Here is a 26,119-nt window from a genome sequence, read left to right on the forward strand (position 1 = left end):
TCAAATATAATGAAACTATTGTAATACGCTATCAAATTCACTAAAGTAATGTTTTAGTCACATCTTTTCAAAAGCAAAAGTAGGTATGTAAGCAATGAATAGTTTTAAAAAGTTAAAATTTTAAAGATTTTACCAAAATAAGTGCAAAAATAATTTCCTACAATTGTCCTGTAGGTTGAAGCTGTTGGCCATAAACTTCCTTCATTTTCTTCTGCTTACACGGAACTGGAAGCTATTATGTATGCTCTTGGAGTGGGGGCATCGATCAAGGAACCGAAGGATTTGAAATTTATTTATGAAGGAAATTCTGACTTTTCCTGTTTGCCTACCTTTGGAGTTATTATAGCTCAGAAATCTATAATGGGTGGAGAATTAGCAGAGATTCCTGGGCTTTCAATCAACTTAGCAAAGGTATTTTTTTTTCTCTGTTTCTTTAAATGATTGGTAAATATCATATCCTTTTGTGTTAGTATGTGTGTATGTATTAATAAAACTGTGTATAATGGTTGATTCCGGAATAAAGAGTTAGCATATCCTTTGATTTTTCTTTTTAAGAATAACAGAGAAGAAGATTAGTTGAAAAGGGAAACAAAAAGAAGAAAACAATCATGTTCAGTCCCACAGCCCTGGCATGTTATTAATTCTCTCTCTGCCATTTACTTGCTGTTTGATTAAGGGTAAACAGCTTCTCTAATCTTGTTTCCTTATCTACAAAATGGATATGATAATCCTTATCTGATGATATTGCTGCACTGAACTTACAAGAACTAACTTTATTAGAGTATTTCATGAAGTTGGGAGGGAGGTGAGAAATGTGCGCCAAGAAGTTTGTTGTTTTAGTCACTCTCTTGTGGTAGTTGCTGCAAACAGTTCTTCCGTTTGCCTAATGTAAGAGCAAACAAAGCACATGTTTCAGAATGTCCCTCAGAGTTGAAAGGAGTTAGAAATCATAAATAGTGTTTAAAATCTGTGGTGGGAATGATAGTTATCTTGGAATTTGAATCCCAGTCTTCCCAGCCTTGAGTTTCCAGGCCATGTGATACTGTGAGGCAGTCCTTCATCTGTCCTCTAGCACTGCCAGCCCTCTAACCCCTGTTTTTCCCTTCTGGGTTCTGAGGAACACTGGGAATTAATCTTCCCCCTGGCAGTAGAGTGTGGTCATTTGGGTATGTGGGCCAGGTTTTGTTTTTCCTGTCCTGTTGTTTTTCTGCATATATCTGTGTATTCGTGCTTTGATACGTGGAGGTTAAGTGGCTATGAAGTTACAGTGTCCTTAGTATCTACTGTTTGTAGGTAATGTACACGATGTTATACTAAGGAAATGTTGGCATTGATAGTGCTTTTATTTTGAACATAGTTTTGAAGGTTTATGTTTTGGTCAAGTTGTTTATATTTGGTATGTGTGACCTGAAATTACTTCACTAGCAGTGGCCAGTTTGTTCATATGCATTGAACAGGTATTTGTCGGATACCCAGTGTGCTCCAGGCACAGCGATAAGCACTGGAAGTGGGGCTTAGTTTAGTTCTCCATTGGCAAATAATCCATAATCATCAGTCAACAAGGATTTATGAATGTCAAGAAAACACAAATATAAGATATCTTCTTTTCCAAAAGACAGTTTTTAGATTGGGGGACTGATTATTTCTGAATGAGTCATGTGATTAAGAAGTAGAAGCCAAACTGAGACCATTAACTTGGGGGAAGTAATGATGTGAGCACGCGGACAGGGAAATGTCACTTTTGATTAGCTGTATCAACTGGCAGAACCCGTGGAGAAAGAAAGTGTGCTAATAAAATTTTGCTTATTCTAACATAGATTCTTCATGGGGAGCAGTACTTGGAGTTATATAAACCACTTCCCAGAGCAGGTGAGTTCTTGATACACTGATTCCATAACCACACCATAATCTTATTTTTTGACTAACCATCCAACCTGTTTCAGTGTGTCAAATTGGCACAGAGTGAACTAACTAAAACATGTCACAGGTTATTTATGTGCGCGTCAGCCATTAGAGTAGGGTGATGTTAACTAGTACCTGCTTTGGTTATCTTGGACTTTGTCCTTTAATAGTCTCATTTCATTAATTGTTGCATAATGTTAACAATTTACCTCTGTTGATGTATGTGTTACTGACAATGGAAAGGAGGATTTTTGTGCATATGTTCTCAACTTGGTGATTGTGTATAATCAGTTACTATTCCTGTTAATACGGTTTTTCATTCTTTTCTCAGGTGTTTATGTTGGTGCTGATTTTCATAAAGCAAACCGTGTTAAGAGATACAGAATTTTTTGTATCATAAATAATCAATTTTATTTTTCTCAGTAATATCTTACTTGTTTAGTCAAGCTTCTCTTTTTCTTTAACTGTAATTTGACATATTTGTTTTGTTTTGCTACTTTGATGTCAGAATATTGTCTAATTGTATAATGATCATATAAGATGGTAAAATACAAAAAAAGCATTTGTCATTTCACATTATATAATGTAGAGGTCAGAAGTAGGTAGAATCCTACTTTAACTTTTTCCTCAATCATCTTCTTTTACTAACGAGATTATGAGATTCTTATTGCTTAAGGCTGAGTAGCTTTATTTCAGTGTTAGTGTTACAGCCTAAGTTTCCCTCAGCTCTTTTTATCTGAAGCAGTGCACAGTGCGTGATGACTGCATTCATCAAACATCTGCTGTCACCTATTAGTACATTATATCATAGTACCTGTTTTTTTAAATAAAACATAGATTCTAGATTCCAACCCAGGAGATTTTGTGTGCATACCTGTGTCATGTGGGCATGGTGTGGTGGCGGCGATGGTGGAGGCTAGGAAGCTCCCTATATGTTTTTATGCAGCCAGCCTAACATGAGTTCATTTGGGAACCAGTGTTCAAGGGAAGAAGAAATGTGTATGACAGGTTTCAGCCTCTAGGGATTTTAAATGTGAAGAGAGAGATTAGACATATTCAAAAATGATTGCAACTGAAAAGTGCTTTCAATAGGAAGATGTGGAAAATACTTATCTTAATTTCTTTTACCTCCTTAGCCTCAAGTTGTTTCTCATGGATTATGAATTATTTTTCTTCAGTAGCTCCTGTGCATTTTCTTTAAGTAGTTTTAAAGCTTACTGTCTAGTAAATATAAATATTTAAAATTCAGGATAGTTATGGTTAGGAACCTCTTTAAAAAACTGGAGAAAACCAAGGTTTAACTAATATTTATAATATCTCCATAAAACACACCAGTTTATGAGACATAGGACCTCAAGCATCGGGAGATTGATGTCAACATCTCTTCATCTCTAGTAGCTCATTTGTTAGCAACAGTGGTGCCATCATAGGCTGATTCACCACTCCTTGTGGCAAAAATGTAAACATAATTAGATGGAGTGCAAGAAACTTAATAGCAGCACTTTATTTTCCATCGTGAACTGGAACATGTACTAGTCCAGGATATACTAGTTTCTAGATTTTCTGGGTTAAAATGGTTCATCTTTATTGTGTTTCTACTTGATATCTTTCTTTTTTGCACTCACTACTTTCTCAAGGTAATTTCTGTTCTTAGGGCAAAACAATACTGTATTTCATCTGGAAAGTGAGATTGATGATGTTACCAATCTTGAGCCTCTGGCAGGGAATATGTAACTGTCAAATATTAGTATATTCAAGTGTGCTTGTGAACTGTTAAGCATTATGTAAATGTAATTATTATGCTGCATTTCCCAAATAAAACCTCATGGAGTTGTGGTTTTGATTGTTAGGATAGATTTAACCTTTGCCTCCTGAAGCACTCATGTTTAAGTATATTTTAATAAAATTAAAAATAACGTTCTCATTGTAGAAAATTTGTAAATTATAGAAAAGTAGAGGAAGAAAACCTTTGTCTAATAATTACTCATTCACTCAGGGAGTATTTATTAAATGCGCTTGTCACTTCCCCATTAAAACCCCAGATGGCTATTCATAGACTTAAGGATGAAGTCAAAACTCTTAGTATAGTCCAACTTCTCCCATTCTCCGTGTACTCAAGTGCAGCCATTTACTTGGACTCTGTTTTATGAGTCAGGGGTGATGCTCCAGTTTCTGGCTTGGGCAGCTGGGTAGATAGTACCATTCATTCATATAGGGAACGAAAGAGAAAAGCAGGTTTGAGAAAAACATGAGCTCACCCCAGACAATGATGATCCATCAGCACATCAGCACTTAAATGGTGGAAAGAAGAGTCCATAAGGTACAGCATGATTAAAGAGAAACGGTGTTTCATTGAATCCAGTAGAGTGGGGATTGAGAAGGAATGGGGTAAATGGCATTGGTCGTATGCTTAACAAATGTTTGCTGAATGATTGAAAATTTTTATTTCTTAAAACCTAATTTATCAGAATTATTGGTGTTTCAAATGTAGTGACTCAGGTATTCTGCCTGCCTTTAATGTTGAATTATTCAACATTCTATTGGAAATTATTTCAAACCATAATTTTTAGTCTCATTGAATTTACGGTAGAAATTATGTTAAATTCTCTCACATCTTAATATAATAACTTATTGTTTTTTTAACACAGTCTATTTACTTATGGTCTTTAAAACAGTCTATTTACTTATTTGTTTTACTTTTCATTTTAGGAAAATTAAAATGCGAAGCAGTTGTTGCTGATGTCCTAGATAAAGGATCCGGTTTAGTAATTCTTGTGGATGGTAACTCACTTCCAGTTCTTTTAATGTTGTTAGATTGATAGGTTTAGTGCCTTAGAAAATTAGGGAGGAGGGGGAGGAGTGGATTGGGGTGAAGGTCGGGAGAGTGAGGTGCTTCAGGGGGTTTGAGACAGTATAACCAAAGCACGGGAGAAGTGTAGCTGGTTTGGGGAACACGGAGGAGAGTTACACTTGCTGGTGTATGTTTTTGACAGGAAGGAACACATAGCCCTCAGTTGATAATTAGGCAGTATTGTAGAAATTCTTTTCTGTGTTAGCTTTTTGGAACTTGGAACACATTTGACCACTGAATCATTCTTATAAATGGTCGTTAAATTTCTAACCTTGCACATTCAAGCCTGTTGAACTCACAATGTGGTTTAAACACCGTAGTCACATTTTATTTGCAGTGGGAAAAAATATTATAGTAGCTTAATAATTGTGGAAATACTAGCAATTAAACATAAGCAACAGATACATTGTTTAAAATTTATTTTAAAGTTTAAGGACAAAAGAAATAGATATTGTCAAAAATTTTAGAAATAAAGGACAGTGGAAGTTTAATATTGTCTGATACTTGGAAGACAGGCTGTACCATTTTTGTTCTAAATGCATAGGAAGGTATACTGTATATGTCGGTTTGGAACTTGCCTTGTTTTCACTTAATAATATATTGAGAACATTTTGATGCTCTTAAATATTCTACTACATTGTTTTTGTTAAACTCATAGTATTTCATCATATGTTGGTTATCTCTCCTCTTCCTCGCTTTCTTGTCTTCCTCTTCTCTTCTTTTTTAGATTTTCATGTCATTCCAGATGTTGGGCAGTGTTTGGCTGTAATTCTCCCAATTTTCTTTTAGTCTTATCACTGTCCTACCAAATATAATATACCACGAAAGTTCTGCAGTAACCTTAGCTTTAATTTTTACTATTTTCTCTTGACCTCCATTTATTTAACTGTAGCTTGGTAATGTGTAATAATGTATTATAATTTGTAGGTAAAGTATAAATGAAATTTGATATCCAGTTTCTTATGTAATAAACACAAAAATTTTATTTTAAATACAAATTCTATGACCTTATTTTTTGTTATAATTCGATTTTCCCTTTAATGCAGTTCAAAATCATATTCCTAGTTTTCTAGAGCTGGGAGATACAGATAATACTCAAACTCACTAGCGAATTATTCAGTAGAAAGGAGGACAGCTGTCTTACATTCACTTATTACTTGCTCACCTCTTCCCTAATTTGCTCACCTGTCGTTTAGTCATTGATTCATTAATTAATTTAATAAATCTTTATGTGGTGCCTTTTCTGCCCCAGGTACTATTCTAATTGCTGGGAATGTGATGGGGAGCAAAGCAGCCATGATCCTGCCCTCCCGGAGTTTATACCTCCATTCTCACTTAGTTCCTCTTTTACACCCAGGCTCTTTTTGAGCTTTGGCAGAATGTTTGAAAGTTTGAGTGTGAGATTACCTGTGCTTTATAGTGGGATTGTTTGAAATGTTTGAGATGGAGAGAACTGAAATATGAAAGTTGGGGAAGTTTAAAAAGAGGAGAGAGAGCCTGCTATTTCATAGTCAAGAAAGGATTTGTGGACGTTTCCTCTTCCTGGAACTGGTCTGCCTTCCAGGAACTGGTAGTGAGGGAATTAAAATGAATGCTTTATAGCCCAAACTTAAGCATCTTTAAATTAGAAAACCTTTTAGTAATTGGATTTTGTTTTTTAAACTTTTAAAGGAATTGTTGATCATATATTGGTTAACTAGTTATATCTTTTGGTAACTTAAAACTTTTTTTTAAATTTTTCAGTCTATTCTTATTCTGGGAAGGAACTTATATGTTATAATCAGTTCTCTATATTCCTTGTTGGCTCTGGAGGCATTGGTGGAAAACGGACGTCAGACAAAGTCAAGGTACACTGTGGCTTTATAAACAAAATATATGTGTAGTTAAAAATCCTTATCTATGTTTTGAATTTACCATTTTATCATATGTGTAATTTCATGGAGTAGAGGCTTAGTAATCCATACTTTTTTTGAGTCAGAATATGTTCCTTGGATTTGAAATGCTGGTTATGTTTGTATATTTGAATATATAATATATGTTACATATAGCAAAGTGTGGCTGTGATAAGTATAATGTACCTGAGATAATTATGGATATATTTTTACTCTCTTATACAAACTTTACAGCACCCACAAGTCTTTAGAAAAGCCTAACACATACAAGTGATTCTTGTGGAAATTAAAATCTTTATTCATTAAATAACTTTAAGCATTTATCTTGTGTAAAACAATTCTAGTTATTGTTTAGTTTTCAAATTCTGTTTAAAAGCATATATTTCCTAAAAATATTTTAGAACTTGGATTTTACACTAATTTAACCTGGCCTTTACCTCTAATTTATTTGAGGTAATAAGATTATACTGTAACCAATATTCTTTTAGAGTAAATAAACTATTATTAAAGCAACATTGAGAGATTGCTTCTGGAATGATGGTGTGGGAAGTTCTTTGGACCCTTTGCCCAGTGAAACAATCATAACTGGTAAATCTGTAAAAAAAAAGAAAGTTTAAAATTTCTGGGAATTATCCTAAGGGAATTAGCAAATGAAGAAATATCTATTCAAGATGGTAAGAACAGTGAGAATCTGTGGCATTTGAGCCACAACTCTCCTTCCTTTCTCTTTCCCTGGTTCAGCAGGATAGACGCTCCACCCAGGCATGTGCAGCCAAGAATCAGGGTCCCTCTGCCCTCAGCTCCCAGAATAGAGCCATGCTGTCTTCCCAGGAGGAGCAGGCCACTAGTTTTTGTCATTCCCTCACCAGCTTGTGATGCAGAAGCCCCGTTCCGGAACCGGTGAAAGTGGCTAAGAGTTATGGGCTGTCTTCCTCTGACCACCCCCAGCCCCAACCTGTAGGGTGTAAACTCTGTTCTACCCAGGGCAGGCTGGGTAATACTGGGGCCTTGGCCTCTCTTGCCCCAGCTTGCTCATAGAGTGGGGGTTCCATGTTGAGAGAGGCAAGCTGAAAGGCCAGAAGTTACTCACCCTGTCCAGCACTCTTGTAAAGTGAGGGTATTACTTGGAGGAAAGTGGACCACTCTTTGCCCTCACCTCTGCTGCAGTGGTACAGAGTGTTTACCCAGGGGCAGGGCAGGCTGTAATAAGAGCTCTGAAGCTCTTCCCAAGGAAACAGACTCATTTTGGAATAGAGTATTTGGAAGTTTAAAAGTAAGGGTGCTTTCAAAAATAAGGTTACTTTAGTGATAAACAATCAAGAAGAGGCTAATAGCTCCATGAGAACAGTAAGTTAAACTAGCCCAGGTTAAAGTTTACTAGAGAGAACCACAGAATGAGACAGTTAAGTAGAGCCCTCATGGGTTCATAATACATCTAAGACTGGCCTCAAAGACTAATTACTAACTACCCCTGTAAAGACATCTGACTTTAATTTGGTCATGCCTTGGAGCAATTTATCCCCCAAAGCATTGTTGAAAATAATAGAGCAGTCATCTGGCAGTTAGTGGAGCCCATCAGCTGGGTGTGATACCAAACGAGTCAGTTGAACACATTAGGGAGAGAGGGCCCTGTTCAGACCACTGCCATCCAGGGTGCAGCTTGCCCAAGGCTGCACCCTCTGAGGAGCAACATTAGAGGCTGCACAATGTGGAAGAAATAGACTTAACCGAAATAGTTTAGCCAAGTTGTTAAATTAATTAACAAGTGAATAACAAGCTCTGAAGGGAAGGATGATTAGTATCCAGAGCTACTACAATATATTGTCTAAAATGCCCAGTTATCAGCAGAAAATTATAAGACATGAAAGAAACAGAAGAGTGTGACCCACAGATAAGAAAAAGAAAACAAAACTGGCAACAGAAACTGCCTTTCAGAGGATTTAATAATAGACCGAGGCTTCAAAGCAGCTATTATGTGTTCAAAGAACTAAAGGAAACATTGCTTATAGAAGTAAAGGAAAATATGATGACAGTGACTCAAGAAGTAGAGAAAAATCAATAAATAGAAAACAAAAAATACCAACTAAACAGGAATTCGGGAGCTCAAAGTACAATAACTGCAATGAAGAATTTTCTAGAGGGTCTCAACAGTAGATTTGAACTCGCAAAAGAAAGAATCAAAAAGGTTGAAGATCTCTCTATTCCATCTATCTATGAATATCTGTCTGAAGAACAGAGAATTGGTGAAGGAAAGAACAAAGAATGAAGAGCCTCAGAGAAACATGGGATATCATCAAGTAACTGGAGGACCAGAACGAGAGGAGAGAAAAGCAGAAAAAAATAACCGAAGGAATAAGACTTTGATGAAAATCATTACACATCTAAGAAGTTCAGCCAACTCCAAATAGGCTATAAATGCAGAGAGATCTTAGTAAAGTGCATTTAAAGATTAAATAAATTTAGATGTGAATTGTTTGTCTAATTTTTATAGTGGTCATCTTCTGCATTTGGAAAAGTCTTCATCTTTTTCTCCTTCGTGACCTAGAGAATAGATCTGCTTATATAATTCCTTTCATACACAGGGATATCATAATGTAGATGAAGCTAGCAGTTATGAAATTTTAAATGTCATTATCTCATGAACATAAAATATTAAAAATCTGTTAATCCAACTTGCAGATTTTGTTATATTAAAACATGGTTGCTTATCAAATACCAGCTTGGGTAAAGAGAATAACAGTTCCTTTGTTCGTATTTAACATAATGTTTTTTGATTTCAGGAAGCTGTACCCGTACCTAATAGACGCCCTGATGCTGTACTTACAGATATCACCTCACTTAATCAGGTAAGATTATATTTTTGAAAAGTGAGAAATCCACCTGACTGCTGACACTTTTTAATTTATAACTCTTGACACCTTATAATTTTGTGAATCCGAAAGAAGTGCCTGTGTCCTTCAACATAAAACAAATGAAATACTTCTGTGGTTGGAATTTGTTCCTTCTAAATTTTTATGTATCAAATTTTCCTCCACTAGATATCAAAAGATAATATAAAGTGGTTTTTCATTAGTCTGTTCAGAAAGCATCGTACTTTGTTGGCAATGGAATGCTTGCCTTAGGGAGACTGCCTTGCCAGTAGTGAAGAATTTCATGATAGCTTTAGAGAACAGGATAGGGAGAAGAAAAAGGCACATTTTAGTCACCCCTTCCTCTGTTGGGAAAGAAAGTTGAGCCTCATTGCTTGGAATCAGATTATATTGTGCTAACTTTAGCAGCCAGGCAAAGTAAAGCATCTTTGAAGGGGTAGGTGATTTAATCTCTTTTGTTTGACATAAATGATTTATTGTCTGATGGTGGATATAAAATGCCCTATCAGGTAACAAATTCTGTGAGCATGTAAAAATTTATTTAAGAAACAAGAGGTGGCCCTGGCCAGGTGGCTCAGTTGACTGGAGTGTCGTCCCGTACACCAAAAGGTGGCAGATTTGATTCCTGGTCAGGGCACATACCCAGGTTGTGGGTTTGATCCCTGGTTGTGGAGCACATAGGAGGCAACTAGTTGATGTTTCTCTCTCACATAGAGGTTTCCTTTTCTCTCTCTCTCCCTCTCTCTAAAAAATCAGTGAACAGGCATATCCTCAGGTGAGGATTAAAAAAAAAAAAAGAAACAAAAGGTAGCTATAAAGATGAGCAAAACAACTTTGTTTTTGAGAGATGAGACTTCAAGACCCTTCTCTAAGTGGCCAGGAGACTAACTATGCAGAGATAGAATAGAATGCACAAAGCTCTGATGTTATGCTGTGAGTGAGCATGTAATGACAGCACATTATTTATAAAGCTCACTACTTTTTGATGCTAGTTTTGATATGAGAACTTCTGCAGGGCTTATGCTGGCAAATATAAATATAATTTCATGAACCAGAAAGAATTAAGGTTGGTACATATATATTGTATTTTTTTCTGCACTATATAATCAGATGATGGAAAGAACAATACTCTTTTCTTCAGCTTAGTTTTTGCTTTTAAATATTTTTCCAAATCCTGCTACCAATTTCTTAAGAATGCATCTCTATTTATATTCAGTTAAAGCTTTATAATGAAATTGATTTTTTTAGGGCACTAAAGAACAGAAAAGGCTTCATGGTTTCATGGTGCAGAAAAACCACCAATACTCTTTTATTATTCTTGAGTTACTGAAATAAAATGTTTTTTGTTGTTTTTTTAAATCCTCACCCGAGGATATTTTTTCCATTGCTTTTCAGAGAGAGTGGAAGGAGGAGAGAGAGAGAAACCTTGATGTAAGAGAGACACATTGATTGATTGCCTCCCGCACGCGCCTCAACAGGGATCAGGGATTGAACCTGCAACCCAGATATGTGCCCTTGATCAGAACTGAACCTGAGACCCATCAGTCTGCGGGCCAGCGACCCAGCCACTAAGCCAAACCGGCTAGGGCAAATGTATTTGCTATAGATAAGAAAAACTAAATAGTTTTCAAGGCTTGAATTTCTACACACAGTAGTAGAGAAATTTTTTTTCTTTTACCTTTTCAGATGAATAGAACTTTTTGTTAGGTTTTAGCAGAATTGAGTGTTTTGCTGCTTGAAAAATACTAAATTAACATATATTTTTTGTGTAAATAATGAGCTCTCATCACTTGACACAGATTCCTGACCATTTTGTCTCTTATGGTCATTCGAGAATATGATGAAAACTATGTACTATTTCTTCAAAAAACATTTTGCATAAAACTGCATAAATTTCAGAGGATTTATGGGTTTTAAAACTGGATCTGTGCTGTAGGAGATACAAATCAAGTAGAAGAAATGTAATCTGTCAAGGAGCTGAAAGGACACTCGATGTAGATATCTGAATAACTAGGCCACCTGTTCCAAGCAATGAATGATTAAATACAAGGCCTTGAATTGTAGAGCAAGTGCTGTAGGCATTCAGAGAAGGGGCACTCATTAGGGATGATATACAGAAGGTTTGCTAGGAAAGATGGGGCTTAGCTGAACTAAAGTGCTGTATAGATGTTCTCCGTTACAGAGATGTAGGGCTTGCAGTGTGGCCAGGAAGGGGACAAGAAGTAATGATAGCAGACGAAGAGAGAGCATGATGTGTACAAGTAAGAATTAGTCTTTACATTGGGGAGCAGTGGCAGGTGATTGTGGATGGGCAGATCTTTAAGGAGAAGTGGAAATAAGAAGAGGATTATGCCATTAGAGATGAAACTTTGTGCTAGGTATTTAAATAAGTACTGTCACCCTGGCTGGCGTGGCTCAGTGGTTAGAGCATCAGATTGCACACTGGAGGGTCTTGGGTTGGATTACTGGTCAAGGGCATGTACCTGGGTTGCAGGTTCAAGCCCTGGCCCCGGTCAGGGTAGGTACGGGAGGCAACCAATCCGTGTGTCTCTCATATTGATATTTCTCTCTCTCTCCTTTCTCTCCCCACTTCCACTCTCTCTAAAAATCGATGGAAAAAATATTCTTAGGTGAGGATTAACAACAACAACAACAAATGTACTGTAACTTTTTAATCAGTAAGGAAACTAGCAACCATATTTTTAGCTCTACTACTGGGATATTATATTTATTCTTTAGGAGAAGCTCTTCATTTTCAAGCTGGTCTGCGACTACATGTGTATTTTATAGTTTTTCATAATAAATAGAAAATTCATCTCCAATAATCTAGACAGAACAAAGAATAGGTATGAGAAGTTAGGCCTTTTATTTGGGAAGAATAAAAACAAGTATCTGTAGTTTGCCCAGATAAATATGCTACTTATTCTAACAATTAGTATTTTAGTTATTTATTAAGTAAAGTTATTATTATTATGGTTATACTAGTACTATAAGTATTCTGGCTATACTATAATAATGTTATGACGTTTTATTATGGTTATACTGTACACTAAAGTACAATTATTAAATTACCATGTTTATTCTAAGTACTACCTTTTTGGGCTTGTTTTGTTTTGAAACAATTATTCATTATTTTTCACCACTGTGGATTGACTGGGTGGTCCTTCTACTATGGTGTTTGCTGTCACTCATGTAGCTGTTCTCAGATGGTGGCCGGCCAGGCCAGAAGGTCCAAGGTGGCTTTTTTTACAAGTCTAGGGTCTTGGTGCTGACTGTTGGCTGGGTGTCTGATCTTTTCCACATCGTGTCTCATCTTCCAGGGACTTTCTGTATGACCACCAAGGGAACCGCTGTTTAGAATTCTGGAGCTCTTTTCTGTGTAGCTTCCTCTTCATACGTACACATTCAGGTTGCACTATCTCTCTCATTCAGTGGGGCTGTTTTACTAAGTTTGGGTTTCATTCCTTGTACCGTCATCTGGAAAGTGCCATCAGGCAGAGAGAGCTGTGGTAACTGTAGAGTTCATCTCTTTTGTTTCGCTTGCATCAAGAACCATAATACTGCGCTGCCTACTGTGCATTGTCTAAGAACAGTGTCTCCCTTCCCCCTAAAACAAATTATTTTCTAGTTGTTTAAGTGGAAGAGTAAGTCCATTCCTGGAATTCTATCATGGCCAGAAATGGAAGTCCTATACCTCTTTATGTACTGTTAATGCTTAATTTTCTTATTTATTACTATCTAGTTTTTTAGTTTTATTGCTTTCTGCTTTTTTTCTGCTTGTCCTTTGCTTTCTATTTGTTTCCTATATAACAGTTAAAGAGCCTATTTTATTTTTTTTGTTTTTGTCTCCCTTATTGTTCCCATTTTTTGTGATGCATTAATTTTACTCTTTCAGAACATTTAACGTTTATTTATTATACTTTCACTTTATTCCTCATCTTCGTTTTAGTCTTAGATTTGCAATTGAACATAATTCCTTTGCCAGAGGTTCCCCTATCATCTCCAGGTTGGATAAAGATGCTCCTGTGCTAGATTTCCCAAAAAAGGGCTCATGTGTAGTATTCCTTTGATTCCTTTGTATTTAAAACTGTCTTCCTATACCTTAAATACTTGAAGGGCAGCTTGGTTGGATATGAAATCTTGATTTTTATTTTTTTTTAAAAATGTTCCATTGTTGCCTTGCTTTATTTGTTGCTTTCGAGGAGTTTGATGCCACTCTAATGCCCTTTCTCTAAGTTATTTGATCTTTATCCTTGAGGCCCTTAGGATGGAGAATATATATATATATATATATATATATATATATATATATATATATATATATAATCTTTAAAATCTAATAATTTTACTAGGATAGGTCTCAGTGTTGTTCATGCCAGGTCAGTTTTCCAATGTAGCTGGTGGGCCTTATGTATATTTAGATTTTTTTTAATTTTTAAAAGCTTTCTAGGATTATGACTTTAAGTATTAGTTCTCATATTTGATAATTATTGATTAGATTTAGTTATTTTTTCAGGACATATAAAGGGAAAAATATTGAGTCATTGAAAAAGTGAATAATTTTCATATCATATGGGGGTGATGAGGAGGGCAAAGAAAGAGCTTATTAAAAAATTGTACAAAGCATATTAAAAAGTAAATGACACTTTTCTAATGTTATTTTCTATAAATAAAATTTGTTAAAAAAGAATAATCAATAATTAAGGATAACACTACCCCCCCTAGTAATTAAGAAAGTCAAGTAGGCTGACATAGCTAGTATTTACACAACATTTTAATAGTCCTAGAAAGCTTAACGTAGCAATTGATGAGAAAGGGAAGTCTCCAGGCAGACCCAAAGGAGTCAAGTTAATGTATAGATACATTACTGAACTGTTTTGTGAATTTCTTCCCTTTGGTTGTGAAAAGTACTCTAGTTTGAACAATGCTCAATTTAAATGCTGGGAAGTATGGTGACTTTTTTTATTGTTATTTATATCTTTCTGCCAATCCTGCCTTATCTAAGTAAAGAAGTGATGTGAAAATCTAGACTAAACAGAAATGTAATCTTAATGGCAAGCTGTCAGTCTGTTTTCTTGCAGAATGAGCTGATGCTCAGGATTTAGTATATAGTATACCAAGTGAATGAAAGTTTGTGTGAAGTTTTTGCTTTGATGTTTATATGTCTAGATTGTTTTACAACCTTCAATTTAAAACACCCCATTATGAAAGTTGGCATAAATTTTGCTTGGTTAGAAGAGGCTGTAAACATTTACTTTATCTTCACTGTGTTTTAATGAGAGTAGACTGATGGATTTCTTTTTGTGAATTTATCCTTAGGCGGTGTTAAGCAGTGTTATCCTCAGATGTAGCCTTGATACCCCTTCCTGTTATTTGACAGCCCTCAACTGATTTCAATGTCAGATGTTACAAAAAACATTTGATTTACAGTTCATTTTTTTTGTTAGAAATAGTTATTTATTTTTAAGAAAATATATCTTGATTTCATAGAGAGGAAAGGAGAGAGATAGAGAGAGAGAAACATCAATGATGAGAGAGTCATGGATCAGCTGCCTCCTGCACGACCCCGACTGGGGATTGAGCCCGCAACCCAGGCATGTGCCCTGACCGGGAATCGAACCCCAATCGCCTGGGTCCTGGGTCGACGCTCAGCCTGGCCGGGCTAGAAATAGTTATTTTTTAATCAAAGCTTCAATTAGGTACATTATAATGCTTTTCCTATACAATAACCAGCTGTATTTCCTGGTTTTCTTTTAATGTATTCTAAGAAGACACTGATGCTAATTACATTTATAATTCTTTCTGCACAGGCTGCTTTGTACCGCCTCAGTGGAGACTGGAATCCCTTACACATTGATTCTAACTTTGCTAGCTTAGCAGGTGAGTTGCTAATAATATGTACCAATGAAAAATATTAGCTCAGTTATCTAAATAAGACTTAAAGACATTGCTACTTATGACTGGTAGTTTAGGTAACATTTTAAAATAGCCCTCTCATAATACATTTAAGCAAAGGATATGGAAAGGTAGGAAATAGTGTTCAGAAAATGCTGCACTTGAGATTATGGTGAAGGAAACTCCTGCAAGTGCAAAGTCTAGGATTGGACCATGGGGCGGTGTCTGAGTTATCATGAAGGGCAAAGTCATTGGAGGAGAGAGCAAGAAACTGAAAGGTTAGGGAAAGATTATGTGCATACGTGGATATTGAAATTACTATGGATGATTTCAGGGTTACAGCCAAGGCTAAACAAAACAATGCTTTGTGTTTCCAAATCTCTAACATTCCTTTCTTGTTTTTTTCTTTCTCTGTTTATTTCATAATTTTCACACGGGAGGTATTATTTATAGAATATTTTCCACATTTTCTTAAAGTAAAAGGTATAATTCATTCTAATGCAATTTAAAGATATATTTTAGAAATCCTGAGTTAATTATTCTTGTTTTTAAACATGAAATGTGTCCATATCTAGTTAAATTCTCTCTCTCTTTTTAGGTTTTAACAGGCCCATATTACATGGATTATGTACATTTGGATATTCTGCCAGGCATGTTTTACAGCAGTTTGCAGATAATGATGTGTCAAGATTCAAGGCAATTAAGGTACACGTATATTATTGCATAATTTGAACATTAGGGGTTTTTTTTCTCTCATTCTTAGAGACGAAAAGGAGTTTTAGTGACTTCTTTTAAAATAGGTACTGTACTGAAGTAATATACTTTTTTTTTTTACATTGACTTAGCAATTAGCATGTTTTCTTTTTGTAGCGAAAAATACCTCTATTACACATTTATAATGAAGGATATTACATACAGTTATAATTTTAACATGTTAATTGGATTGTTTTATAAATTAATTTGGAGCATACATATATTACCGTATATGCTTTAACAAAAACTTGAGATTCACCTTAAAATTTTTTTTAAACTGTTTTGTAATTTGCCTTAATTTGATTGAAAAAAGTGACTGCATTTGAATTCTATTAAACGTGTACCTACATCAGTATGATGGTGGCATTTTGATTTTAGTTTTTGTATTTTTAAGTGGTTACGTTTTCATGCATTATAAATTACAAAGAAAACTATCCCTGAACAATGTCTTTGCAAAAGTGTAAGTCAAAAGATACACACTAAAAAAAAAAAAATGAAAGCTTTTATCAGTTTGTGCTCCATGTAGGAGAGAAAATGCATTTTTCTGATGTCTTACTTTGATAACAGTGATTATTCTCATGCTTTTCCTTTTATTTGAACTGTTTTGGTGGTTACCTACATAGCCCTACTTAATATAATTATGTTTCTGTTTCTTAGTTTGCCAGGATTAAACACTATTTATTGACTTTGTATTTGGAAAGACAAAGGATTAGCTTATACTAACTATATCCTTTCTCTATTTATTTTATCATATTGTTTTTATTGCTTTATAAATTTAAATATATTTTAACCTCTCTTTTCTTCTTTGTATGCTGTTTAACTTCCCTCCCAATTTTTTTCTTCACAAGTAGAAAAGTTTCATTTTAAAACATTTCGACCCCAAAACTCATTTCTTTTTAAAGGCTCGTTTTGCAAAACCTGTATATCCAGGACAAACTCTACAAACTGAGATGTGGAAGGAAGGAAATAGAATCCATTTCCAAACCAAGGTATGAATAATGTTTTCTTACCCACTTCACTGTATCCTATAATTTTGTTCCGTCTTAACATTATTTTTGTTTTTTTGTTAATTGCTCTGGATGTGAGACAGAAACCTAGAAAATTTTTGTATAATCACTTTTATTTGGAAATAAGATGCTTATGTACCTTGTTTTTTATTTTGTTTTATTTTCAATAATTGGTTCCTGTGTGTGTAGCAGTCACACATCTATTTTGAAAACACAACAATCCTGTATTTTTGGCTCAAGCAATCAAGTTGTTGTCAAAATAAAATCTTCATAAAGTTAAAAACGGGCTCTCAGAGAGATTTAAATGAAAACATGACAAAAAAAATGTATTTAATTCCTTATTGAGGGAGCTTACAAGCAAGATGATAAAACTGGTTCAAAAGGCATTCTAAAATAATTTTACTGAGTTAGGGACAAAACTGGTTAAAGTCCTGAAGAATAATAAAACCATATCCTTTATGGTTATGTTTTCTACTGGACAGAAGTTGTATGTATCTTAATCACACAAAAATCCACAAATTAACATTTTATGTCAGAGTCTAAGCCTAATTTATAATAAGTGACAAGACAAATAAAAGTGTATCTCCCTGTAGAGTTAAGTAACTTTTGGGTGAGGCTGTTAGCAGTGCTCCAGTAAAATACTAAAAGGACATGCAACCATCCTTTTATTTGTAAGTTTTTAAAAGATGATTTTCGTTAAGACAGCTGACCAGGCTGATACTTTTTGGCCTGATCTTGTTGTACTACATAGATGGTTTGTGCTGAGCAGTTTAAACACCACCACTAATAATAACAGCTTTCAGTTATCGAGTACCTATAAGCAGGCTTTACCATTCTCTCTATTCATAACTCTGCATTTAATATAAAATAGTCTAGGTTCAGGTCTTCTAAATAACTTGCTGATAATCACACAGAAAGTGGTGAAGCTGGCATAGAAACTCAGATCTGCTTGGCTCAAAGCTTAGATCCCAGGGCCCTGTACCTTTTTACTGTATCATGATTTCTTTCATAAATAAATAACTTTGCAGAACTCTTCTTTCTGTGGTTGCTTTACTCCTAATTACTTCCTGCTGCGTGCAGTATCATTTTCCTTTTTGCTTTGTGCATACTATTTATTTCAGTTTTCAAATTCTTCCTGTGTTTTAGGCTTCAGTTCAAGCTCTGCCTTGCCCTTAGAGACAGTCCCTGGCTTACTCCCCTTTCCCACCCATACAAACATGCACATTGGGTTTTTCTGAAATCTTCTTGCAGTTAATGTTTGTGCTACATAGTCTGGAGCCCTCTTATTTTTCAGTTATTTTGTGTAAGTTTTACTTTTGGAATAAGATTATGAACCCAGAGTGCTGAGGACCATGACTGTATTACAGACTTTTATTTTTCCACAATTCTAGTCTGAACAGTACAGAAATCATTTCTGTGGATACAAACTCACAGGGAGAAATAATTTAAATCCAAATATAATAAATTCTTACCATTTTGATAAATCTAAGCATGTCTTCTTATCTTTTCAGTATATTTGCTATTTTCCCCCTCAGTGATTAGATGTACTCTTTTCCTATAAGTTGTATATAAGATTCCTCCCTCTTTGCCTCCTTCCCTCCTTTCCTTCTTCCCTCCCTCCCCCCTCCTTCCCTCTCTTCCTTCCTTCATTTTGTATTTTAAGAACATCTTAAACTAATGTTTGAAATGATATGTTTGTAATTTACTAAAGCATATTTTGTTTATAAATTCTCTTTTCCATGCCTTTCACTGTATATAATTTGAAATAAAATGAGCAAATTGAAAGATCTTTTTTCTGAAGTATGATGTGAAGTAGTCAAAGGATAATGATCCTGATTGTTAAAATCAGTTTTAATGCTACCTTAATTTTTAGACACTCTTCTGTACATTTGTAGTGATACCATAATTTTATGAAAGAATAGCCATTGGAATAATTTTAGATAAAGTATTAGGAATTAGAATTTGAGTTCCTTTAATAAGAGTATTTTGATAAAAGGCTATTTAAGCATTTAGTTTGTGCTATGTACACTTTCTATTTGAATTAAGAACTAGAATAAATACTTTTAAAAAACCAGTATTAACAGAAAAAACATCCTTTGATTACCACTACCTCATGTGGCTATTGTGCCATGCCTTCTACTACTTAAGAATTCAGTAATTTTCACTTTGGCTCCCATTAGACACACAGTTGTGTGTGTTTTTTTAAAGTCCCCCAAGAACTGCCCAGGCTGCACCCCAGATTATTTAAATTGGAATTTTTGGAGATGGGACCTAGTCATACATATTTTTTAAAGTGCTCCAGTTGATTCTACAGTTAGGTTAATAACAGTTGTATTAAATCAGTAAGACTTCATGTTTATTCATCTTGATACTTAGTTTATGAGCTTTTTATTTAATTTGGAGTATTATTTTCTCTCATATGAGAAAAAAATGTAAATTTCTTTTAAATGACTTTATTCTGTTTCACATGAAGTTGTGTTTTCATTGGAGTTATCAGAGAGAATTGGTTTATTTTTCCTTTTGTATCCCTTATAAGACCCAAGAAACTGGAGACATCGTCATTTCAAATGCTTATGTGGATCTTGTGCCAACATCTGATGTTTTGGCCAAGACACCTTCTGAGGTAGGTTATAAAACTGGTGTCCAACTCATTTCCTAATTTCTGAATTTCAGTTAGGATTACTCTAAGAATGTCCAGTCTACCTTAGAAAATTAAGGTTCTTAATTCAAAACTACTTAGAATAAAAAGAGTATTTTGACAACATACAGATTTTTAAAATACTTTTTGGAGGGGATACTGGGGTGTCTTTCAAGAGAAAATAATTAAATTTCCAGTGTTAGAGTACCTAAATCAGTTGTTTAATGAGAAATAACAAGCAAGCAATATGTGGGAGAAAAATAAATGAAAAAGTTAAATATCCTGAACCTTTTCTTGATTTAAAGCTTTGTATAAATACAAAGATATAAAAACAATAGCGTGTATTATTTATAAAAACATTTTTTATGTGAGAGAGAAACATTGATCAGTTGCCTCCCCCGTATGCCCTGACTGGTAATCGAACCCACAACCTTTTGGTGTATGGAAGACGCTCTAACCAAATGAGCTACACTGGCCAGGGCAAAACATTTTAGTTATTCTCTGTTAACATGCCGAGGCTTTTAATAAAAACGTCTCTGTTCTCTGTCTCCAAAATATTAACTTTGTGATGTTGAGGTTTTCATACCTTTACCTTATGATCTTAAATGGCCAAAGATTAAAATCTCTCAAGAAGACTCTAAGATCAAAAACTTATGAAGTTTAAGAGCTAGGAGAAATTCAGTTTTCATATAATTAGTCCCATTTTACAAATAAATAAGACCCCACAAGTTGATCGATTTGTCCAGCATCTTCCTATTGAAGTTAGGATATAGGTTGTTTGGTTCCTAATTTACTTTTAAACTATTATTTCTGAATGCTGATAAAAGTAAAAACCTCTTATTAAGAGGGCTGAGGTTCTGGATGACACGAATAAATACAAGGAAAGTGTGAAAGAAGTCAGTTGTAAAAAACACACAAAACATACTGGTTTACCTTATTTAGATGTAGATTTTGGAAAAACTACCTTATCACACAAGTGTTTTGTAATTATTTTTCCCCTTGACTCATTTTTACGTAACTTTTAAAATTAGATTTTCTCTTTTTCTTAGGGAGAGGATCTTTCGAGTACCTTGGTATTTGAGGAAATAGGTCGCCGTCTTAAGGATGTCGGGCACAAGGTGGTAAAGAAAGTAAATGCTATATTTGAGTGGCATATCACTAAAGGTGGAAGTACTGCAGCTAAGTGGAGTAAGTTATATCCCTGATTTTATAATATTCTAAGGTAACGCTTAGTAAACAGAGATGAAGTATCCTTATTATAGTTAAAACCTGCCTCTTTGAAAGTAGGTAAATCCTATCTTCTTAGGTCAGTTATTTTTCATGAGAATAGCAGGCTTCAGGTACCCAAAGACATGTATGTTTTTTAGAGATGTAGGGAATCAGTTAAAATGAAAATATCTGTTTTAAAGATCCTATTGTAACACCTGAGTTAGTACTTTTAAACAGTCATCTTAGTTGTATTCTTCTTTTAGTAATCTTCATATTTCTCTTAAATATAAAGCAGGTTTATCAGGTCAAATGGAATATTTTTGTCATTATATTTTGACAATTTTAAAATCGTTTTTTTCATTCCAAGACATTAGTAATTTGCATTATTACCTTAATGATCGGATTGTTGTTTAAGGGTGCCTATTTAAATGCCTTGAAAATCAAATTATTTCTCATTACAACCGAAGATCACTATCAATGTGCATTTAGACCAAAAATTAAAGTGCACCTCTAAATCAGCTGAAACTTTTGAAATAATCTTCTATTACGTATTCCTAAAAAACATTTTGAAGTTTCGTTCAGTTGATTTTGGTTCAGTACAAACACCTGTCTTTTTAATATAACAGTTGCTGTTTCTTTTAGGCATTGTATGTTCACTGTATAAATTTGGTATAGAAAGGTGTAAAGGAAAAAATGACGTATAATCCTACCCACAGTTAACCCTGTGATGTTCGTTTTTCTGGAAGACATTCGTGCTTATAGGGTGTTAATCCAGAAGGGCTATAAAGGAAGGCAAAAATGTAATATGTATTTGGTCCCTCAAGTTTAGAAGTGCCTAATAGTTTTCTAAATAACTTCATAGATTAACACTGTATATGTAGGTGTAACTACTTCCCTTCCTTTCTTCTTTCTGTCCTTCCCTTTTTCTTTCTGAATTTCCATGATGGAATTCAGTTTTATCCCAACGGGTGACAGTGTATTGGAAGCTGAGTTGTAAAGATAAAGCACAGGACTTCCGAAGATGTTGGTGAAGAAGAGAAGTGAGATCTGTGGGAGTGAGCAAGGGCGCTGGGACTGTGGCTTGCCGTGGGCAGAGTAGAACTCGGAGGGATTTGGACAGTCTACAAGCGACTCACTCTTGGAAGACAGTTTCAATAACCAGCTAAGATGATTCCCTAATCTTGGTGACACTTTCCTTGTAGGCAATATTAGAAAATGTGCTTACATTGAAAAGTTACTTTGAATTAACTTAGAAAAGGGCTTTTCCCTTATATTTCCACTGGAAAAATGGGAATATTGGAATCCTGTTAACAAGTACTTATTATTGGTGCCTAGTGGCTTATGTTTGTTTTATTACCTCTTCATCAGGTGCTTATTTATCAAAGTTAACAGTGAAATTAGATCTTAAAGCTTTCTCTGAAAGAATTCACTGTTCCCCTTGATTACTGCCGCCTGTTATTTGATTGGTTCCTCAGCTGTGCAACTATTTTCAGTTCTGTTTGTTGTATTCTTGCATCTTTGTGTCACGGAGTTAAGTCACAGCTGGCAGCAGTAGAAACTATTTAGGTCTTTTGGCTTTTGGTATCTTAGGTGATTCCATGTTGGCATCTCTGTATCTTGGCACCTAGTGACATAAAATTGATGATTGAATGCTTTGATTTCTGAAGTGCCTTTTATTTTTTTACAAGCAGTTTTAAAAATGTTTTGCTAAACACTTCATTACCAAATATTTTATATGTTAAATTGCTGTTAGTTTTCCCAGCCTTGTTCACATGTTGGCAGACCTGAACCTGGTGACAGAGAACAGGGCTAAGCTGCTCGGTTTACCTTGGTTGGGCTGAAGTGTCACTGGAGCTGCATAAGTGACTGACCCTTGAGCAAGTCTAGGAACAAGGGGTTTAGGCTCAGTGGCCTGGAAGGGTCCGTCCCACCCAAAGATCCCGGACCATGCCCGTCTTCCCTGTTCCCTCCCTCCCCCCGCCATCCAGTTAACACCAGCCGCCAATCTCCGGGCAGAGTACGTGTGTGTTGTGGGGAACAGAGAGCCTTTGGAAACCAAATTAGTGTGACTCTAGGGAGAATGAGTAAAGTGCTGGGGCCAGTGCAGGGCTCAGGTGGTTTGGGCTTCGGAGGAGTCGGAGTCGGAGTCGGAACTGTGTCTCTGCAGGCGAGGCCTCTCGGAGGCCTGTTGGTCACCTAGGAGCTGGGAACTGCCTGGGCAGGAGCCACTGTGGCCTCTGCGTCGCCAGGCTGAGAGGATCTGAGAGAGGCTGGAGAGCCCTTCCCTTTTCCCTATGGGCCAAGAGTGTATGTGTGACGGGAGATGTAGGCCCTTGTCTGCGTGAGAAAGCAGAGGAGGGCCTCAGTGAGGTGTTTTGGGAAAGGAAGCTGTGTCTTGGAATACTCACTGGCAACTTCTTATTCTACCTCTGGAGACAATGTTTTGATTATGAAGTACTGTTTTAGAATTATTAAAAACATGATCCACAGGTAGTGCTTCCTTAAGTAGCTGAGGTCAAAATAGAAACCTATCTTACTCATTTCACCATTAATACTTGTTAGAATATCAAGAATATGGCGACTTTTGTCTATGTCTTTTTTTATTACTCCAAAATGTAACTGAATGCCTGGACGTGTTTGAACACTTTTTTTTGGTATGCCTTCAGGTGCTTTACCCTTTTGAATAAAGGTTTTCCTTTGGCTTTTTATTTTTCTAGGGATTCTTGGATTAGGTTGGAAGGGTAAAAATGGACACCAAATGGAGAGACAATCTTCTGAATTTCCTTTGAACAGAGCCTGTTGCTCACTATAGTTACCTTACTGTATTATGATAATTTCTAATTATATGTCTCCTCCCACTTGACCTTGGGTTTAACACTAAGAAAGAGCTTCGGGTTGATTTATTGCCAGCTTCTAGTGTGGTCTATGACACATAGTAGCCTGATTCTGTATATGTTGAAGAGCTGCTAAGAGCCATGTAGAATGCACAGTTCTAGATGGAATCAGATGCCTGCCTTTTTTTAAAAGTGCTGAAATTGGTGCCTTTTCTTCTTTTAAAACAATCAGCTTATTGTATGGATAGTAATAGGTATTTTCTGTTTAGTATGAGGGGAATTGTTCAGGAATAATATGGTACAATTGAAACATTTTATAAGTAAGCAATATATTTTATGATACTTATTACTATTAATTTCTGAGACCAGCCAAAAGTTGTCTTCGTAAACCTTTTGGATCTCATTCTATTCTAAGCAACAGTAAAAATCGAGAGGAATGAAAGATGACAGGAAGGCATAAAGAAGATTAAAGAATCAGATGCTTTATGTGGCCTATAGAATAGTCTGCTCCTGAAAATTAAAACACAGTTGCTTTTATCTGCAATTCCAGAGAATGGCAAGTTTTTTCTCTCGTAACTCATTGGTGGCAAAACCTGACCTAAACTTATATGATGCAACTGATTGTCCCTGTCTCACCTAGTTACTCAAATAGAGAAATCATGTATTTGTTTATAGAGTGTTGCAGCCCTGAAGGCCTTTCATAATATGTAATGCATGCTTTATGAACCGTATTTTCTTCCTAAATCTGAAAAATTCTGAATTCTTAAACACATCTGTCCCGAAGGAGTTTAAATAAGGAATATACTGTTCATATATAGTACAAATAATTCTGATAGAACAGAAGTGATAAGAGACATGGGAAAGGTGCTGTTGGCTTTCACAGATGGGAGGATTGGTTCATTCAACAAATGTTTGAGTATTTACTGTGTGCCAAGTTCTCTGCTGGGTTGTGGATTACAAATATGAAAAGACAGGATGTCTTTCTTTGGTCTACAGAAGTCAGTATTAGAGGTAGTGTATCAGGGAAGTTTAAAATATTGGAGTTAGGGAGACAAGGGTTGTTGCACTGCAGGTTAAGAGGAAGACCTATATTAAGATGATGGCAGTAATGGAGAGGAAAGGGCCTGTGTGGCTCTATTGCTAAGATAGAATTGATTGACTTAGCTACTGATAATTCCTGAAAAACAAGAGGAATGAGAAAGAGACAGCTAATGAAGAAGTGTTGAGCCTGTGTGACTGAGGATGTTGACTCCGTTACTAGAAGTGTGAAACATGGGAGAGCAGAGAAGTTTAGGAGAGAAGATGATAAGCTGTGGTGCCAGAATGGTAGCAGACCAAGATCTGGACTAGGCTGTGGGAACTGCGGGCCTGGAATGTAGGGATAAGTTCACAGGCCAGATACAGAGTAGGAAACCGTGTTCGTGGGGCTATTAGTTGGAACTCAGAGCATTAGCTTTGCTGCTCTGCTTCATGGCATGCAGGAAGGAATTAAAGGAAATCTTTGTTGGTCCTGCAAGCTTATCTGCTATTCATGGTTTATAGAATAATGACTCCAGTATTTCCATTTGTCTCTAAATAAAGCGAGCATCTTAGAATTTGACCAACCAATTTTAAGTAAGCAATTTGTTGTAACTCTAGGCATGAATATTACCCCATGTTCCCAAATAAGATTTGTTTATTGTGTGATTATGTTTAATAGCTATGAAATGGAAACTTTTGACAAAGACAGATTTGTTTTCATGTAATAATGATACACTGTTACTGAGTAAAAAATATGTTTTGTTTTCCTTAGGATGATAGGTTTAAGCTGGTTGGCGTTGAGCAATTTGGTTGCTTTTCTCCTAAAGGAAATTTAGTTTCCTTGTACATATTTGTAATCTTTTCCATGATAGGAACATAATTGAATTTTGTATTTATATAGCAAGATTATGAAAATACTATGCATTATTGCTTAAATAATGTTAGTTAAGTAATAAAGTGAGTTGACTTTTTAAAAATGTGTACTGTAACTAATTGTGTAGAGCTAAGTCTACCTATCCGGGCTAAATCCAGGCATCCATTATGTTCTATGTAACAATGACTGGATGTTAGAGGTGTTTGTATTTTGCATGTTAGAAGTCATGTTTTGGATCTTGGAAATTTGCCAGGATGTGGAAGAATATGTACAGTTTGAGCAGCTGCCATTCTTTTAAGATCAGAAAACATTCGTGGTTGAGGATGCCATTTGATCATTAGAGCCTGTTAGCTCCTGGGTAGCTGCTCATCTTC

The 26,119-nt window shown here is 35.5% G+C and overlaps 1 protein-coding gene across 1 annotated transcript in view; it reads left to right on the plus strand.

Annotated features, from left to right (window-relative positions):
• The window catches only part of HSD17B4 (hydroxysteroid 17-beta dehydrogenase 4), a 67,505-nt gene that overhangs the window by 35,216 nt on the left and 6,170 nt on the right, over positions 1 to 26,119 (plus strand). The window contains exons 13-22 of the mRNA XM_016204610.2: positions 175 to 411; positions 1,818 to 1,869; positions 4,612 to 4,683; positions 6,497 to 6,600; positions 9,426 to 9,491; positions 15,326 to 15,395; positions 16,009 to 16,115; positions 17,066 to 17,152; positions 19,707 to 19,793; positions 20,858 to 20,996. Of these exons, the coding sequence (XP_016060096.1) occupies positions 175 to 411; positions 1,818 to 1,869; positions 4,612 to 4,683; positions 6,497 to 6,600; positions 9,426 to 9,491; positions 15,326 to 15,395; positions 16,009 to 16,115; positions 17,066 to 17,152; positions 19,707 to 19,793; positions 20,858 to 20,996 (1,021 nt within the window). The remainder of the gene's footprint in view (positions 1 to 174; positions 412 to 1,817; positions 1,870 to 4,611; positions 4,684 to 6,496; positions 6,601 to 9,425; positions 9,492 to 15,325; positions 15,396 to 16,008; positions 16,116 to 17,065; positions 17,153 to 19,706; positions 19,794 to 20,857; positions 20,997 to 26,119) is intronic.

This window comes from Miniopterus natalensis, chromosome 3 (assembly GCF_054644295.1).
Source record: "Miniopterus natalensis isolate mMinNat1 chromosome 3, mMinNat1.hap1, whole genome shotgun sequence".
Taxonomy (NCBI): domain Eukaryota; kingdom Metazoa; phylum Chordata; class Mammalia; order Chiroptera; family Miniopteridae; genus Miniopterus; species Miniopterus natalensis.